This window comes from Artemia sp. Qi Xiang Cuo, chromosome 5 (genome assembly GCF_049724085.1).
Source record: "Artemia sp. Qi Xiang Cuo chromosome 5, ASM4972408v1, whole genome shotgun sequence".
Lineage (NCBI taxonomy): Eukaryota > Metazoa > Arthropoda > Branchiopoda > Anostraca > Artemiidae > Artemia > Artemia sp. Qi Xiang Cuo.
The window spans coordinates 50289480-50309383 of NC_142798.1; the positions used below are offsets into that span (position 1 = coordinate 50289480).

General features: G+C 34.2%; 1 protein-coding gene across 1 annotated transcript in view; it reads left to right on the plus strand.

The window, feature by feature from the left end:
- Positions 1–9843, plus strand: part of LOC148952230 (uncharacterized) — a 93345-nt gene extending 83502 nt beyond the window's left edge. Inside the window, exons 6-8 of the mRNA XM_089089159.1 lie at positions 679–822; positions 6638–6889; positions 9835–9843. Coding sequence (XP_088945285.1) covers positions 679–822; positions 6638–6889; positions 9835–9843 — 405 coding nt within the window. The remainder of the gene's footprint in view (positions 1–678; positions 823–6637; positions 6890–9834) is intronic.
- Positions 9844–19904: the final 10061 nt, after the last annotated feature.

Consider the following 19904-nt stretch of genomic DNA (forward strand, 5'->3'; position numbering starts at 1 on the left):
CATCGATTACCCCAAAATCAATATTCAAACCAGATCCAACATATGTTTGCCAGCCATGGAATATAGATTATAACGCACGTGTTTTATTTCATAGCGCGTTTTCTGATATTTATTGTCATTGCTGAGTCAATTCATTTCAGGTTGAGTTTTAATCCATAAGAAAAGTAAAGAAGCGAACCTGGATCAGAGACTCAACTATAAGGATGCTTAGATAAATGAAAGGAAAACACAGTGAAAGGATGTAAAAAGCCCCCTCTGGGAACATCATCTGATATTCTTAATTTGTTTTGAAAATCAGAATATAAACATTTGTGGTAAACTCAAGAATTGGTAGAATATATTTTAATGAAATATTATTTACAAAATTCCATTAAATTATTTTTTAATTGAAAGCTATTCAATAGCCTTACCCAATCACCAAATTTTTGCAATTCCTGTTATAAAGCAACAAATAAGGAAAGTTGATCAAAAAACAAAATCTCCAGACTAAAGAGAAACTTTTAAGTATCTTGTGGGTAAAATAAGATACAAGAAAACTCATTGGAACTATCGATAGACCATGTTGAATTTAAGGAGGTAGGCTATGAATCTTAGTATAAAAAATATATTATGTAACGTCTTTATGAAATACGATAGCATAAATGCAAGGCTTTCTTGTGACACGTTATGTTCTTACAGCTCAAACATGAGGCTTTGGATACGTGCTTACGGATACGAGCTTTATGTGAAACATTAAGAGTGCCCAGAGAAAGAAAGGCTTCCGCAGGGTTTTCTTCTTTTGGCTCAAGCTCTACAACCGATGATCTCAGCAGTAATTTCAAGGTAAAGAAAACAAACATATGCATGTACTCAAAGGGCAAACTGATTTAAGTCAAGGCAGTTAAAAATTCTACTTCTTAGTCACTCACTAGACAAATATGTGTATAAGAAAAAAGAATTGCAAATAAAAAATTACCAGTGACAATTTTTTACCCTTTTTGTAATTTTGAAATAACTAAACTTGACGCACAAATTCTATACAACACGAAAAAGTGGCTAATCTTAATCTAGGTCGCTTTGCATCGTGCAATTCCAGAATTATATTAAGGCTAAACACTTAAGTTTTTTTCAGTACTTTCAAAAGAGCTATTTATTTTAATTAAACGGCCTTTGTAATTCGGGGGCCATTCTTAAAGAATTGGAACAAAATACAGACTTTAGCGCAAAGAGCGAGGCATTGACAAGGGGATGAACACCCTCATATACGTAATAATTTCTGTCCGTTTTTAGTTTTAATGTTGCTCCTTATTTTCAGTTGAAAAAAAAACTTGTTTTTTTTATTCAAGACCCATTGCCTCCACACCTAAAAAAAAACAAAAAAACAGCAACAATATAGCAATAATAGTTGCTAGGCTATTGGCACCCCCTTGCGTCTAGTATTTTCAGATAGGCACAATCTCTTTGTTCTTTTTAGAAAAATCGGTCCTCAAGCGAAAAGTGTTCTCTAAGGAGCGATTTCACGTCTTTTCTTAAAAATATCAGATTACAAAATATATGATGATTTTGTATTTTTCCAGCTTTATTTACTAACGTTGGACAAAACACCGAGAGGTAGTAGTTTAAGAAAATACTAAGAAGAATATGCTCTATTCCTTGAAAAGTCTATTCTTCTCACATTTCATTTATTTCTTTTCTCCTATTATTCAATTACCTCACTGTACCTCTCTCTTCTTTCTGCCTTGTGAGTCAATCTCTTTAATTGTATTTCCTAGAGTTGTCCTTTTGCTTCCTCTGTATTAGCCTGTATATCTCACATAAGCATTGTTCCTGTGTTCTATCCTGATTTTGTTACATTTCTATCACTTTTTGCGGTATAATTTGTCAAAGCGAATCTTTGCTAAACACAAGAAAAGATTTGATGCTGAAAAAAGGTACAAAATGGTACCTATCGAATGCCTTGTTCTTATTGAGACTTTTGCGATTGCAGAACACAAGATAATTTAGATTAGAGAGTCCAAGAACATAAGAAATTATTTTCGTCCCTGAAGTGTAAAAAGAGCTAGGAATATTTGACTCAGCTGTTGTGGAACATTTATTTGACCATTCGTATCATAATATAGGGTTTAATAATAATAAAAAAATCAATTGTGTTCGATGTCACAAATCTTTACATCAATCGTAGAAATTGAAACAATATCTATATGGGTATAAGAATAAACACTGATGAGGGGGGTTGCAGATTAAATCCTATTTACAATAAATTAATTACCTTATAAGGCAAGCTATAATCTATTTTAACGCTTGTATTGACAAAATCAAATGAGATTTCGGAAATCTAACGCAAATAAAGTTTGAACATAACTTATAAAGTTCAAAATGGTTGGAGTTGAACAATCTTTGAGAATATTACTGCTAATTTAAGAATTCAGCGTATGTCCGACATAGTAGCAAACGGAAACCTTCATTTGCTTTTTCAAACTTAGTGATATTAAAATGATTTTAAGCTGCTCTTATTTTAATTAATTTTCAAAGTGTTAATCTAGAATAAGAGTAAATATTTTGTATGAAAAGATTATTTTATTTTGATAGAATATCAAAAGGAAAAACATTATGTATTTTTTCGAAGCCCTGCATTATTGTTCGTCCAGCTTGATTTGGAGTTCTGTGAAAGTGTGATGTCATCATAAGATTTATTTTCGGAAAATTTCACAAATAACCATAACGGTTTTCCATGTTTTAACGCCTTCGTCTTTCTCTTTTCATTTATATTAACTTGAAAAAGTTTCCAAAAAAGAAGTTTTTCAAAGAAAGAAAGGTCATATTAAACTTAAGATCAGTTGAAATAAAAAATCTATGATAATTCAAACTCAAAACGACCAGAAATTACTATTAAAGAATAAATTAATCCAAAAACTAACATAAATTAAATACACAATCATAGCAAAAAAACATACAACAGGTACCATATAAATGAATAAATAAATCTTGAAACGACTAAATCTTAAAGTGAATATGCAAATCAAGCTTAAAATGGACAAAAATCACTACAAACTTGAGTTTGGCTAATGCCCCCTTCCCTAACTGGAAAATTGTAAAGCTTTCCGCGTCATTGGTGCTTTACCGAAAACTATACCTGTCTTGAACAGTCGTGGAAACAACTAATAAAATTAAACTGAATATTTAATTTGTGATTATATCAATTGCTGAAAGCTCATCAGTCCCAGATTTTATTTCATTGTAATTTTCATTATATTTTCAATATTGTAAACAGTACAAAAGAAAATATTTGTAATATAATTCGTTTTCAGTGAAGTGCCAATGACACAGAAGGTTTTATACTTTTACAGTTAGGGAAGGGGGCAGTAACCAAACTCATGTTTGTAATGATTTTCGGTCGTTTTAAGCTTACTTGCATATTCAATTTAAGTTTTGCTGGTTCTAAGATTTATTTATTCATTTATATTAGTACTGTTGTATGTTTGTTTGCTATGATTGCTTATTTGATTTTTTTTGGTTTTGGGTTGTATTTATTCTTTAATAGTAAAAGTTTTGTTGTTCTTTTTAAGCTTGGTTTGCATATTCAATCTAAGTTTTACTGATATTAAGATATATTTGTTCATTTATATGGTACCTGTTGCATATTTGTTTGCTATGATTGTTATTTAATTTCTGTTCGTTTGGGTTTCATTTATTCTTTAGTATAACTTCTGATCGTTTTTGAGTTTGAATTATTATAGATTTTTATAACCTTGGAGGCATAGTTATTTGGCCTTTGGACTATTTTTAACAAAATTGCTATCTCAAAATTTTTACTGAATGCTTTTGGGGAAAGGGGATGGGTAGGGGGGGCTGGTTGCCCTTTGATCACTTTTGACTCTTTAAAAAAGGGCTAGAAATTTCAGTTTCAAATCGAATGAGCCCCTCCTAAAGTTAATACGACCACCCCTTCCAGAAATACCTTGTATGTTATTGAGCAACTTGCCTAGGTTACAACTCTTGCCCCAGGGGCTATGGGGGATTTTTAAACCCGCTAAGTTATAATTATTTGAATTTCGAATTATTTTGAACAAAATAGATATTTCAAAATTTTAATCGTATGCATTTGGGGAAAAAACGTGCGAGGGAAGGGGTTGGCTCTCCTCTGATCACTTTTGAATCTTAAGAAGGACAAGTAAAATTTCGATTTCCAATCGAATGAGCCACCTCCAAAGTTTATATGATCACGCCTTCCATAAAGTTTTTCATGTTAACGGTGGGTAGCTAGCATAATTTATAGGTCATTCCCCGAAGGCTGAGGGGGGGGGATTCAAACCTGGAACCATAGTTATTTGACCTTTGGACTATTATATATTTGACATTTAGACTATTTTGAACAAAATGGCTATCTCAAAATTTCGACCGATACATTTTGGGAAAAGAGGGCATTTGACGGGCTAATTGTAAATAACGACGAAGACCACACTGCCTTTCCATCATAAACAACAAGTAGAACAATAGGGTTGAACTTTTCTGAAGTAATGAGGCTAGGACTGTTTTGAGAAAATATTTTAGTTTTAAACATTGTATTTTAATGTGAGGTATTTTATATTCTTCTTTTCCTCATTTATTTTGCTGAGGACGGCCCTTGGATATAGGGTCAAAACATTCATTTAAAGTTGCATTCCACTGTCGTATATAAAAAATTCCCTATTGTTCTACTTGTTGTTTATTTAGGGGGGCTAGTTGCCCTCAGATCACTTTTAACTTTTAAAAGTGATTTTGTTGTTTATTTAGGGGGGCTAGTTGCCCTCAAATCACTTTTAACTTTTAAAAAGGGACTAGAACCTTCAATTTCTAATCAAATGAACGCACTCCAAAGATTATACGACCACCCCTTCCATAAAAAACTTATAAACCCCGGGGCAAAGCTTACAACACTTGCCCCGGCTCAAGGTTGTGTTGAACCAGAAGTTTTTTTATCTGATCTTTGGACTATTTTGAGCAAGATGGGTATTTCAAAATTTTGACCGGATGCATTTGTGGAAAAGAAGGCTCGAGGGTGGGATAGTTGGCCCCGGTTCCTTTTTACTTTCAAAAGGGGAACTATAACTTTCATTTACAATAAAATGAGCCAGCTCTGAAGTTTATACGACCACCCCTTCCGTAAAAACCTTATATACCCCCGGGTCATAGGGGAAAGGAAGTGTGTCGACCCTATAGTGTTGGTTATCCGATCTTTGAACTATTTGAACAAAATGGCTATCTCAAAATTTTGATTGGATACATTTGAGAAAAAGAGGGTGTGGGTGGGGGGGGGGAGGTTCTAGTTGCTCTTGATCGATTTTGACTCTTGAAAAGGGAGATTGAACTTACAATTTACAATTAAATGAGCCTCCTCCGAAGTTTATACGGCCAAAACTTCCGGGACACAACTTTCAACACAAAACGAACAAAATAGCTATTTCACAATTTTGATGGGATGTTTTTAGGAAAAAGAGGGCCTGGTAGGGGGGGGGGGTAGGCTAGTTGACCTCCGATCACTTTTAACTCTTAAAAAGGGCACTAGAACTTCCGATTTCCAATCAAATGAGCCCCCTCCAAAGTTCATGGGACTACCTCTTCCATATGAAGTACCTCTGAAAAAAAAATCATAATAAAACATTGAAGCCTTATGACCTTTACTATAGGCAACGCTATATTGTTGCCTCTGATATATATATATATATATATATATATATATATATATATATATATATATATATATATATATATATATATATATATATATATATATATATATATATATATATATATATATATATATATATATATATATATATATATATATATATATATATATATATATATATATATATATATATATATATATATATATATATATATATATATATATATATATATATATATATATATATATATATATATATATAAATATATTAGAGGTTCTTGTCTTTTATGTTATTTTCTTGTACGTCTAATTTTTCCCTTTTTTTTGTTGTTGATAAAGGTTTCCAGATGTGAAGCCGAAATATTTGTTGTTTTTCTTTTAGTTTAGTTAGTCAAGGTCTTGATTTATAAACTTTGCACACCACGCATATATTTATATATTTTCTTTTCATTTTTTTGTATTGATAAAGATGTGACTTTTTCTTTTAATGTATAGGACTATCATTTAATATGCTTAAGTCATGAACAGTTGACAATCAGGAACCAGAGCTAATACTGCACCGAATTATTTTGAAATGATCCATCTTGATTTTAAATGCTCTGTTAGGAAGGGTGGCCATGAAAAAAATTCGGTTAAACTTTTTCAACGTCCGTGAAAAAAATACAAATGTTTGTATTATTTTTGCGAAAAGGGTGATAGAACACGAGAAAATATTTTGCTAAAAATTTGGGATGTTAGGGAATTTTGGCCATCCAGACAGCCTTTCAGTTCAACCTTGTCGTCCCAGTTGCTAGAATATGTTCATAAGTAGATTTTACTCGATTTTTGACATTTCAGTTACTTCCATAGTAAAAGTATGAACACTTCGTTTCTTCTAAACATGTGAACCGCCATTCAAATTATGTTTCATTTAAGCTGATACAGGTAAGAGCATGAGATCATACACTCCCAAATTTCTATTACGTCTCAGCTAATGTTCTCCTTCCAAAGGTCGGTGACTTGATGGAAACGTATGACGAACTGGAGCTACTCATTCGTGATTCATGTGCATTCAGTAGACGATTTTCAACGCCCAATTCACAAAGCTGTGACAAATGTGGATTTGATCGAAAAGACATTTTAAATCTTCAATCGGAGCTTCATACAAACCAGGAAACAAACGATAAACTTCATAGGCAACTGGCAGAAAAACTAGAAGAATCAAAGCGAAAAGACGAACAGATCTCGGAACTTTCACATAAGGTTTGTTTTTAAACTGTTTTAAGAATATATTTTAGATAGCAGAACGTAAAATAAAAGTATAATGAAAACAAGGGTGTCAATTCAAGAAAATGTAGGGGGACAGGAACAAGAATTTTTTGACTTTTTAAATGAAGATACAAAAACGCTATTTTTCAAAAATCTTACGGGGCAATTGCCCTTCCCTTCTCCCCCCTCCCTAAATGGCACCTCTGAGTGAAAACAGCTTCCTCCTCCGGTTTTATCTCCCCAATAAAGCAAAAATAGGCAACTTCGATGCTGTCACTTCATGCGAATAAAAACTGTGCAAGGTGAACTGCAAAACTTTTTTTTTTTAACTTTAAGGTTATTTTCGTTAAAGGTTTATTTTCCCTCTGCAAGTTCTTAGTATGTTATTTTTGCGCAATCTTACATTTCTAATGATTCAACGTTAGATGAAAACTTCATCTAGCGTTTTATTCATCTACCTAATAACATTTTTAAATTTATTTTGTATTTTGTTTTTCGAACTAAAATATGTTTACACCTACAAAAAAAAGACAGCTTATTCTAATTTCTAAGTAACTTTAGATCATTCTCGACGAAAGAAGTCAAAGGAATAACAAAATTCTGACTCGGCGAAGGGAGATCTGAAACTGATAAATGTAATATGTAATAAACGGCCTTTCGCTGCAACTAACAGTTGTAGGCTTGTCCCAAAATCACATGTTTTAGAGGGAGCATAAACAATAAATCTGATAACAATGGAAGTAGAAAGGGGGGTCCGACTCGTGTCACGCACCCCTGCTGCCACCTACAACTTTTTTTAACACCAAATATGGGCATAGAGTCCCCAAGGGGAGATGGATTTCTGAGAAAATGATTGCGTAATCAAAGTGTGTCAATGACCTAAATTTTCAAGGTCGATGTTGTTGTTGTTGTAAGTGCACGCTCTCAGAGAATGTCAAGGTGTCCAGGAATTTGGAACACCTGTGCTGTCGACCTCAATTCCCCTTTCGTGAATCAATAATTCCCCTTAGAAACAACAAATTAATTCCCCTTTCTTGACGGATCAATCAACCAATGACATCATCTGTCATACCTTAAAAATTTTCGCCTAGAAACGATTCTACAGGAATAGATCCAAGTCATTAATGTCTTTGCCTCGGAAACAACTCTACTGGTCAAACTCCAAAAGATATTAATAACCAAACGCCATGGAAACAATTCTCAAAGAAACATCATAGCGATGAATTGTTTTAGCGTGGGAATCAGGTTTCTAAGTAATTTGAAATGTGTCAGCGCAGCGATGCCAAAAACAAAAGGAACACGCTGAAATTAAGTTTAGGGATTATTTGGGCGAAACCGTTTTAGACATTTTATTGAATTATTTCGTCGAAACAGTTAAAGACAATTTAAAAGATGATTTAAAAGATGATTTTAGAAGAGGATTTGAGGATGAAACTCTGCGGTCGTTATAATACACAAGTTCCATTTGAACAGTGTTGTGAGGTCCCCTACCACAACCCAAAAGGTTTCCGATCCCCCCACCCCAATCACAACGGAACCCCCCGGTCCACAAAAGTTCTCCCGGCTCCCATAGGGCCCCTGGCGCCCAAAGGCTCATGAGCCACCCTTTTAATACTTTTTTAAGGCTTTATTATATCTTTTCAGAACAAATTATTATTTTAGGGAATTATTTCGGTGAAACAGTTAGAGACATTTTCAAAGATGATTTTTGAAGAGATTTTAGAAGAGGATTTGAGGGTGAAACTCTGTGGTCGTTATAATACACAAGTTCCATTTGAACAGTGTCGTGAGGTCCTCTATCCCCAACCCCAAAGGGTTACAATCCCCCTAACCCAACCCCCAAGGAAGCCCCTGGTCCTCAAAGGTCCCCCAAGATCCCAAAGGACCACCCAGCCCTCAAGGCTCCCCCCAGACCCTCAAAGGCCCTCCCCGGGCCCCGGCGTTCGTTGATGTGTGTTGTCTGAAACCTATGATTTGGGGTGTCTGGGTTGCTATTTTTGACTTTTCTGAGTTGGATTTCTTAGTCTTTCATAGGTATGTGTTGTCTGAAACCTATGATTTGGGATGGGTGGTTTGCTATTTTTGACTTTTCTGAGCTGGATTTCTTACCCTTTCATAGGCGTGTGTTGTCAGAAAATTATGATTTGGGATGTGTAGTTTGCAAGTTGGACTTTTCAGAGCTAGGATTCTTAGTCTCTCATAGGCGTTTGCTGTCTGAAACCTATAGTTTGGGATGAATAGTTTGCTATTTCAGGCTTTTATGAGCTAGGTTTCCTAGTATTTCGTAGGTGAATGTTGTCTGAAACCTATGATTTGGGATATGTAAATTACTATTTCAGGCTTTTCTGCACTAGATATCTTAGTCTTTCGTTGGTGTGTGTTGTCTAAAACCTATGATTTGGGAAGTGTGGTTTGCTATTTTGACTTTTCTGAGCTAAATTTCTTAGCCGTTCATAGGTGTGTGTAGTCTGAAAATTATGATTTGGGATGGTTAATTTGCTATTTCCGGCTTTTATTAGCTAGGTTTCTTAGCCTTTCATAGGTGTGTCTTGTCAGAAAATTATGATTTGGGATGTGTAGTTTGGACTTTTCAGAGCTAGGATTCTTAGTCCCTCATAGGTGTTTGTTGTCTGAAACCTGTAGTATTGGATGAGCAGTTTGCTTTTTTTGACATTTCTGAGCTGGATTTCTTACCCTTTCATAGGTGTGTGTTGTCAGAAAATTATCATTTGGGATGTGTACTTTTCTAGTTGGACTTTTCAGAGCTAGGATTCTTAGTCTCTCATAGGCGTTTGTTGTCTGAAACCTATAGTTTGGGATGAATAGTTTGCTTTTTCAGGCTTTTATGAGCTAGGCTTCCTAGTATTTCGTAGGTGTGTGTTGTCTGAAACTTATGATTTGGGATATGTAAATTACTATTTAGGTCTTTTCTTATCTAGATTTCTTAGTCTTTTTTAGGTTTATGTTGTCTGAAACCTATGATTTGGGATGGGTGGATTGCTATTTTTGACTTTTCTGAGCTGGATTTCTTAGCCGTTCATAGGTGTGTGTTGTCTGAAACTTATGATTTGAGATGGTTAATTTGCTAATTCCGGCTTTTATTAGTTAGGTTTCTTAGCGTTTCATAGGTGTGTGTTGTCAGAAAATTATGATTTGGGATGTGTAGTTTGCTATTTGGACTTTTCAGAGCTAGGATTCTTAGTCCCTCATAGGCGTTTGTTGTCTGAAACCTATAGCTTTGGATGAGTAGTTTGCTATTTCAGGCTTTTATGAGCTAGGTTTCTTAGCTTTTCGTTGGTGTGTGCTGTCTGAAACTTATGATTTGGGATATGTAAATTACTATATCGAGCTTTTCTAAGCTAGATTTCTAAGTCTTTCGTAGGTGTGTGCTGTCTGAAACCTATGATTTGGGATGAGTGGTTTGCTATTTTTGAGTTTTCTTAGCTGGATTTCTTAGCCTTTCATAGGTGTGTGTTGTCAGAAAATTATGATTTGGAATGTGTAGTTTGCTTTTTGGACTTTTCAGAGCTAGGATTCTTAGTCTCTCAGAGGCGTTTGTTGTCTGAAACTTCTAGTTTGGGATGAATAGTTCGCTATTTCAGGCTTTTCTGAGCTAAGGTTTCATAGTATTTCGTAGGTGAATGTTGTCTGAAACTTATGATTTGGGATATGTAAATTACTATTTCGGGCTTTTCTAAGCTAGATTTCTTAGTCTTTCGTTGGTGTGTGTTGTCTGAAACCTATGATTTGGGATGGTTAATTTGCTATTTTTTACTTTTCTGAGCTAGGTTTCTTAGCCATTCATAGGTGTGTGCTGTCAGAAAATTACGATTTGGGATTTGTAGTTTGCTTTTTGGACTTTTCAGAGCTAGGATTCATAGTCCCTCATAGGTGTTTGTTGTCTGAAACCTATAGTTTGGGACGAGTAGTTTGCTATTTCAGGCTTTTCTGAGCTAAGGTTTCTTAGTATTTCATAGGTGTGTGTTGTCTGAAACTTATGTTTTGAGGTGTGTAATTTGCTATTTCCGACTTTTCTTAGCCAGATTTCTTTGTCTTTCGTAGGTGTGTGGTGTCTGAAACCTATGATTTGGGATGTGTGGGTTGCTATTTTTTGACTTTTCAGAGCTGGATTTCTGAGCCTTTCGTAGGTGTGTGTTGACTGAAACCTATGATTTGGGAATGAGTGGTTTGCTATTTTTGACTTTTCTGAGCTAGATTTCTTAGCCTTTCATAGGTGTGTGCTTTCAGAAAATTATGATTTGGGAGGTGTAGTTTGCTTTTTGGACTTTTAAGAGCTAGGATTCTTAGTCCCTCATAGGTGTTTGTTGTCTGAAACTTCTAGTTTGGGATGAGTAGTTGGCTATTTCAGGCTTTTCTGAGCTAAGGTTTCTTAGTATTTCCTAGGTGAATGTTGTCTGAAATTCATGATTTGAGATATGTAAATTACAATTTCGGGCTTTTCTGAGTTGGATTTCTTAGTCTTTCATAAGTAAGTGTTGTCTGAAACCTATGATTTGAGATGGATGGTTTGCTATTTTTGACTTTTCTGAGCTGGATTTCTTACCCTTTCATGGGTGTGTGTTGTCAGAAAATTATGATTTGGGATGTGTAGTTTGCTAGTTGGACTTTTCAGAGCTAGGATTCTTAGTCTCTCATAGACGTTTGTTGTCTGAAACCTATAGTTTGGGATGAATAGTTTGTTATTTCAGGCTTTTATGAGCTGAATTTTACCAAAGAACACAATTCAATTCTAATTTCCCCAATAAAAAATTTAAAGTTCAGTTCTAAATTTTTCCATAGAAGATAGGAAAAGTTATACTACGATTGTGATTATTTTCCATTAAAATAAAAGGTTTCACTTTAATTCTAAATTTTCTTAAATTCAGTTCCAACTTTTCTCAAAGAGATGAAAAAATTTAAAGTTCTGTTCCAAATTTTTCATAGAAGATAGGAAAAGTTATACTTTGATTGTGATTATTTTTCATGAAGATATGGAGCTCCACTTTAATTCTGGCTCCCCTTTAATTCTGAGTTTTCTCGAAGAACTGCAAAATGTACAAGTTCTCTTCTGAATTTTCTTAGAGAAGAGAAAAAAAAGTTAGCTCAATTCTGAAATTTACCATTGAAAATGAATAAGCTTTTATTTCAGTTCCTAATTTTTCAGACATAAAAATTTTTAAGTTCATTTCTAAGTTTTTCCGTAGAAGATAAAAATGGATATACTATTAGTGTGATTATTTACCATGAAGATAAAAAGTTTCACTTTATTTCTAATTTTTCTTTAATTCAGTTCATTCATCTACCCACCAAAAACAATAGGCTAGGTTAGGTTAGGTATAAATAAATATTAATCAATAATTAGAAACATGTCTGCATGTTTAAGTTAGGTTAGGATAGCTTAACTTATCATGAGCGCTAATGGTAAGCTAAACTAACCTAACTTAAACATGGTAAAAAGATTAAATTAGGTTAGGTTAGGCTCGATTAAGTTAGGTTAGATTAATTTAGGTTAGGTTAGTTTAAATTAGGTTAGGTTAATTTAGGTTAGGTCTGGTTAGCCTACGTACGCACGCGTAAATTTCTTTCTAAACTATTATATATTCATCCAATTTATTTTATTTAATTAGCATTAACCAAACTAGCAGTATATAAGAGAGCACGTTTCATACAGGAGTACCAAATTTCTTTCTAAACTATTATATATTCATCCAATTTATTTTATTTAATTAGCATTAACCAAACTAGCAGTATATAAGAGAGCACGTTTCATACAGGAGTACCAAATTGGCACGTACGCACGCGTACGTGGGCTAACCAGACCTAACCTAAATTAACCTAAACTAACTTAATCTAACCTAACCTAACTTAACCTAACCTAACTTAATCTAGCCTAACCTAACCTAATTTAATCTTTTTAACATGTTTAAGTTAGGTTAGCTTATCATGAGTGCTCATGATAAGTTAACTTAACCTAACTTAAACATGGAGAAATGTTTATAATTATCTATTAATATTTATTTATACCTAACCTAGCCTATTGTTTTTGGTGGTTAGATGAATGAAATGAATTAAAGAAAAATTAAAAATAAAGTGAAACTTTTTATCTTCATGGTAAATAATCACAATCATAGTATAGCCATTCCTATCTTCTATGGAAAAATTTAGAAATGAACTTTAAATTTTTTATGTCTTTGAAAAATTAGGAACTGAAATAAAAGCTTATTCATTTTCAATGGTAAATTTCAGAATTGAGCTAACTTTTTTTTCTCATCTCTAAGAAAATACAGAAGAGAACTTGTACATTTTGCAGTTCTTCGAGAAAAATCAGAATTAAAGTGGATCCAGAATTAAAGTGGAGCTCCATATCTTCATGAACAATATTCACAATCAAAGTATAACTTTTCCTATCTTCTATGAAAAATTTGGAACAGAACTTAAAATTTTTTCATCTCTTTGAGAAAAGTCGGAAATGAATTTAAGAAAATTTATAATTAAAGTGAAAATTTTTATCTTCATGGAAAATAATCAAAATCATAATATAACTTTTCCTATATTCTACGGAAAAATTTAGAACTGAACTTTAAATTTTTTATTGGGGAAATAAGAATTGAATTGTGTTCTTTGGTAAAATTCAGAATAGAATTTGAATATTCACGATAAAGGTATAACTTTTCCTATCTTCTATGAAAAATTTGGAACAGAACTTTAATTTTCTTCATCTCTTTGAGAAAAAAAATCTCAACTGAAGTGGAAAATTTTATATTATTTTGGGAAAATAGATTTGATCAATAACTTATTTCATTTTCATTGAGAAAATTCAGAATCGAAGTTAAACTTTTCTTCTTCCAGGAAAATATTTGGAACAGAACTTTAAATTTTTTCATCTCTTTGAGAAAAGTCGGAACTGAATTTAAGAAAATTTAGAATTACAGTGAAACTTTTTATCTTCATGGAAAATAATCACAATCATAGTATAACTTTTCCTATATTCTATGGAAAATTTTAGAAATGAACTTCATATTTTTTATGTCTTGGTGAACTTGAAACTGAAGTAGAAAATTCATATTTTCTCTAGAGAAATTAGAATTGAATTCTGTTCTTTGGTAAAATTCAAAAGAGAGCTTGAACTTCTCTATCTTTTATGGCAAACTTGGAACATTATTTAAAATTTTTTCATCTCTTTGATAAAGGTCGGAACTGAATTAAAGAAAATTTAGAATTAAAGTGAAACTTTTTATCTTCATAGAAAATAATCACAAATCATAGTATAACTTTTCCTATCTTCTACGGAAAATTTTGAACTAAACTTTAGATTTTTTATGTCCTGGTGAACTTAAAACTGAAGTGGAAGCTTTTTATTTTCTCTGGAGAAATTAGAATTGAATTGTGTTCTTTGGTAAAATTCAGAAGAGAACTTGAAGTTTTCTATCTTCATTGAAAAATTTGGAACAGTATTTTAAATTTTGTCATCTCTTTGAGAAAAATCTGAACTGAAGTGGAAACTTTTGATATTATTTTGGGGAAATAGAATTGATCATGTCGGAAATAGCAAATTACATACCTCAAATCATAAGTTTCAGACAACACACACCAACGAAATACTAAGAAACCTTAGCTCAGAAAAGCCTGAAATGGCCAACTACGCATCCCAAACTGTTGGTTTAAGACAACAAACACCTATGAGGGACTAAGAATCCTAGCTCTGAAAAGTTCAAAAAGCAAACTACAAATCCCAAATCATAATTTTCTGACAGCACACACCTATGAAAGGCTAAGAAATCTAGCTCGGAAAAGTCAAAATATCAAACCACTCATCCCAAATCATAGGTTTCAGTCAACACACACCAATGAAAGGCTAAGAAATCCAGCTCAGAAAAGTCAAGAAATAGCAACCCACACATCCCAAATCATAGGTTTCAGACAACACACACCAACGAAAGACAAGAAATCTAGCTTAGAAAAGCCCAAAATAGTAATTTACATATCCCAAATCATAAGTTACAGACAACATTCACCTACGAAATACTAAGAAATCTTAGCTCAGAAAAGCCTGAAATAGTCAACTACTCATCCCAAACTAGAAGTTTCAGACAACAAACACCTATGAGGGACTAAGAATCCTAGCTCTTAAAAGTCAAAAACGCAAACTATACCTCCCAAATCATAATTTTCTGAAAGCGCAAACCTATGAAAGGATAAGAAATCTAGCTCAGAAAAGTCAAAAATGGAAAATCATTCATCCAAAATCGTAGGTTTCAGTCAAAACATCCCTACGAAAGGCTCAGAAATCCAGCTCAGAAAAGTCAGAAAATAGCAACCCACACAATCCAAATCATAGGTTTCAGACAACACACACCTACGAAAGACTAAGAAATCTGGCTATGAAAAATCGGAAATAGCAAATTACACACCTCAAATCATAAGTTTCAGACAATACACACCTACGAAATACTAATAAACCTTAGCTCAGAAAAGCCTGAAATAGCAGACTATTTATCCCAGACTATAGATTTCAGGTAACAGACACCTATGATGGACTATGAATCATAGCTCTGAAAACTCCAAAAAGCAAATTGCACATCCCACATCCTAATTTTATGGCAACACAGACCTATTAAAGGCTAAGAAACCTAGCTTAGAAAAGTCAAAAATAGCAAATTAGCCATCCCAAATCATAGGTTTCAGACAACACACACCTATGAAAGGCTATGAAATCCAGTTCCGAAAAGTCAAAAATAACAATCAACTCATCCCAAATCATAAGTTTCAGACAACACACAGCTACGAAATACTAAGAAAACTTAGCTCAGAAAAGCCTGAAATAGCAATTTAAATATCCCAAATCATAAGTTTCAGACAACATTCACCTCCGAAATACTAGAAAACCTTAGCTCGGAAAAGCCTGAAATAGCAAACTATTCATCCCAAACTAGAAGTTTCAGACACTAAACGCCTCTGAGAGACTACGAATCCTAGCTCTGAAAAGTCCAAAAAGCAAACTACACATCCCAAATCATAATTTTCTGACAACACACACCTACGAAATACTATGAAACCTTAGCTCAGAAAAGTCAAAAAAAGCACACCACTCATCACAAATCATAGGTTTCAGTCAACACACAACTATGAAAGGCTAAGAAATCCAGCTCAGAAAAGTCAAAAATAGCAACCCACACATCCCAAATCATAGGTTTCAGACAACACACATCAACGAAAGACTAAGAAATCTAGCTAAGAAAAGCCCGAAATAGTAATTTACATATCCCAAATCATAAGTTTCAGACAACACACAACTACGAAATATTATGAAACCTATCTCATAAAAGACTGAAATAACAAACTATTCATCCCAAACTATAGGTTTCAGACAACAAACGTCTATGAGAGACTAAGAATCCTAGCTCTGAAAAGTCCAACTAGCAAACTACACATCCCAAATCATAATTTTCTGACAACACACACCTATGAAAGGGTAAGAAATCCAGCTCAGAAAAGACAAAAATAGCAAACCACCCATCTCAAATCATAGGTTTCAGACAACATATACCTATGAAAGACTAAGAAATCCAACTCAGAAAAGCCCGAAATAGTAATTTACATATCCCAAATCATAAGTTTCAGACAACAATCACCTACGAAATACTAAGAAACCTTAGCTCAGAAAAGCCTGAAATAGCCAACTACTCATCCCAAACTAGAAGTTTCAGACAACAAACACCTATGAGGGACTAAGAATCCTAGCTCTGACATCTAAGCTAAGAAATCTCGCTCAGAAAAGTCAAAAATAGCAAACCACTCATTCCCAAATCATAGGTTTCAGTCAACACATACCTACGAAAGAATAAGAAATCCAGCTCTGAAAAGTCAAAAAATAGCAACCCACACATCCCAAATCATAGGTTTCAGACACCACACACCTACGAAAGACTAAGAAATCTGGTTATGAAAAGTCGGAAATAGCAAATTACACACCTCAAATCATAAGTTTCAGACAACACAAACCTATGAAATACTAAGAAACCTTAGCTCAGAAAAGCCTGAAATAGCAAACTACTCGTCCCAAACTATAGGTTTCAGACAACAAACACCTATGAGGGACTATGAATCCTAGCTCTGAAAAGTCCAAAACGCAAACTACAAATCCCAAATCATAATTTTCTGACAGCACACACCTATGAATGGCTAAGAAACATAGCTCATAAAAGTCAAAAATAGCAAATTAACCATCCCAAATCATAGGTTTCAGACAATACACACCAACGAAAGACTAAGAAATCTAGCTTAGAAAAGCCCGAAATAGTAATTTACATATCCCAAATCATAAGTTTCAGACAAAATTCACCTACGAAATACTATGAAACCTTAGCTCAGAAAAGCCTGAAATAGCAAACTATTCATCCCAAACTAGAAGTTTCAGACAACAAACGCCAATGAGAAACTATGAATCATAGCTCTGAAAAGTCCAAAAAGCAAACTACACATTCCAAATACTAAGTCTTAGACAACATACAATTTTGAAAGGATAATAAGTCAATATCAGAAATGTCGAAGATAGCAAAACACTCATCTAAAATCATAGATTTCAGACAAAACATCCCAACGAACGGCTAAGACAATCAGCTAAGACAAGTAAAAAAATAGCAGCCAACACCTCCCAAATCATGGGCTTCAGACAATACAAGCATACGGAGTCCACTATGACTTGTCTTATAAAATCCTAAAATCGTGACTTACATTTACCAAACCATACATTTCAGAAAAAAAAACCCAACGCAAATCAATAAGCACTAGCTCATAAAATACTGATATTCAAAACTACTCATCCAAAGTTGTTGGTTTCCGACAACAATCACCTATGAGAGACTAAGAATCTTAGCTCTGAAACGTCCAACTAGCAAACTACAAATCCCAAATCATAATTTTCTGACAACACACACCTATGAAAGGCTAAGAAACCTAGCTAATAAAAGCCGGAAATAGCAAATTAACCATCTCAAATCATAAGTTTCAGACAACACACACCTATGAACGGCTAAGAAATACAGCTCAGAAAAGTCAAAAATAGCAATCCACCCATCCCAAATCATAGGTTTCAGACAACACACACCAACGAAAGACTAAGAAATCTAGCTCAGAAAAGTCAGAAATAGTAATTTACATATCCCAAATCATAAGTGTCAGACAACACACACCTACAAAATACTAGAAAACCTAGCTCATAAAAGCCTGAAATAGCAAACTATTCATTCCAAACTATAGGTTTCAGACAACAAACGCCTATGAGAGACTAAGAATCCTAGCTCTGAAAAGTCCAACTAGAAAAGTACACATCCCAAATGATAATTTTCTGACAACACACACCTATGAAAGGGTAAGAAATCCAGCTCAGAAAAGTCAAAAATAGCAAACTACTCATCCCAAACTATAGGTTTCAGACAACAAACACCTATGAGGGACTAAGAATCCTAGCTCTGAAAAGTCCAAATAGTAAACTACACATCCCAAATCATAATTTTCTGACCAGACACACCTATGAAAGGCTAAGAAACCTAGCTAATAAAAGCCGGAAATAGCAAATTAACCATCCCACATCATAAGTTTCAGACAACACACACCTATGAATGGCTAAGAAATCCAGCTCAGAAAAGTCAAAAATAGCAATCCACCCATCCCAAATCATAGGTTTCAGACAACACACACCAACGAAAGACTAAGAAATCTAGTTCAGAAAAGCCCGAAATAGTAATTTACATATCCCAAATCATACGTTTCCGACAACATTCACCTACGAAATACTAGGAAACCTAGCTCATAAAAGCCTGAAATAGCAAACTATTCACCCCAAACTATAGGTTTCAGACAGCAAACGCCTATGAGAGACTAAGAATCCTAGCTCTGAAAAGTCCAACTTGCAAACTACACATCCCAAATCATAATTTTCTGACAACACACGCCTTTGAAAGGGTAAGAAATCCAGCTCAGAAAAGTCAAAAATAGCAAACCACCCATCCCAAGTCATAGGCTTCAGACAACACATACCTATGAAAGACTAAGAAATCCAACTCAGAAAAGTCAAAAATAGCAACCCATACACCCCAAATCAGAGGTTTTAGACAAAACACACCAACAAAAAACGGAGGCCGGGGAGGGCGTTTGGGGATCTGGGGGGCCTTGAGGGCAGGGTGGTCCTTTGGGAGCTTGGAGGACCTTTGGGGACCGGGGGCTTCCTTCGGGTTTGGGATAGGGGGATTGGAACCCTTTGGGGTTGGGGATAGAGGACCTCACGACACTGTTCAAATTGAACTTGTGTATTATAACGACCACAGAGTTTCACCCTCAAATCCTCTTCTAAAATCTCTTCAAAAATCATCTTTTAAAATGTCTCTAACTGTTTCGCCGAAATAATTCCCTATAATAATAATATCTTCTGAAAAGATATAATAAAGCCTTAAAAACGTATTAAAATGGTTGCTCATGAGCTTTTGGGGCGGTAGGAATCCTTAGGGCGCCCGAAGAACTTTTGAGGACCGTGGGCTTCCTTTGGGGTTGGGGGATAATAAACCTGTGGGGTTGTGGTAGGGGACCTCACAACACTGTTCAAATGGAACTTGTGTATTATAACCACCACAGAGTTTCACCCTCATATCCTCTTCTAAAATCATGTTTTAAATCATCTTTTAAATTATCTTTAGCTGTTTCGACGAAATAATTCCATAAAATGTCTAAAACGGTTTCGCCCAAATAATCCCTAAACTTAATTACAGCGTGTTCCTTTTGTTTTTGGCATCTCTGCGCTGACACATTTCAAATTACTTAGAAACCTGATTCCCACGCTAAAACAATTCATTGCTATGATGTTTCTTTGAGAATTGTTTTCCATGGCGTTTGGTTATTAATATATTTTGGAGTTTGACCAGTAGATTTTTTTCCGAGGCAAAGACATTAATGACTTGGATCTATTCCTGGAGAATCGTTTCTAGGCGAAAATTTTTAAGGTCTGACAGAAGAT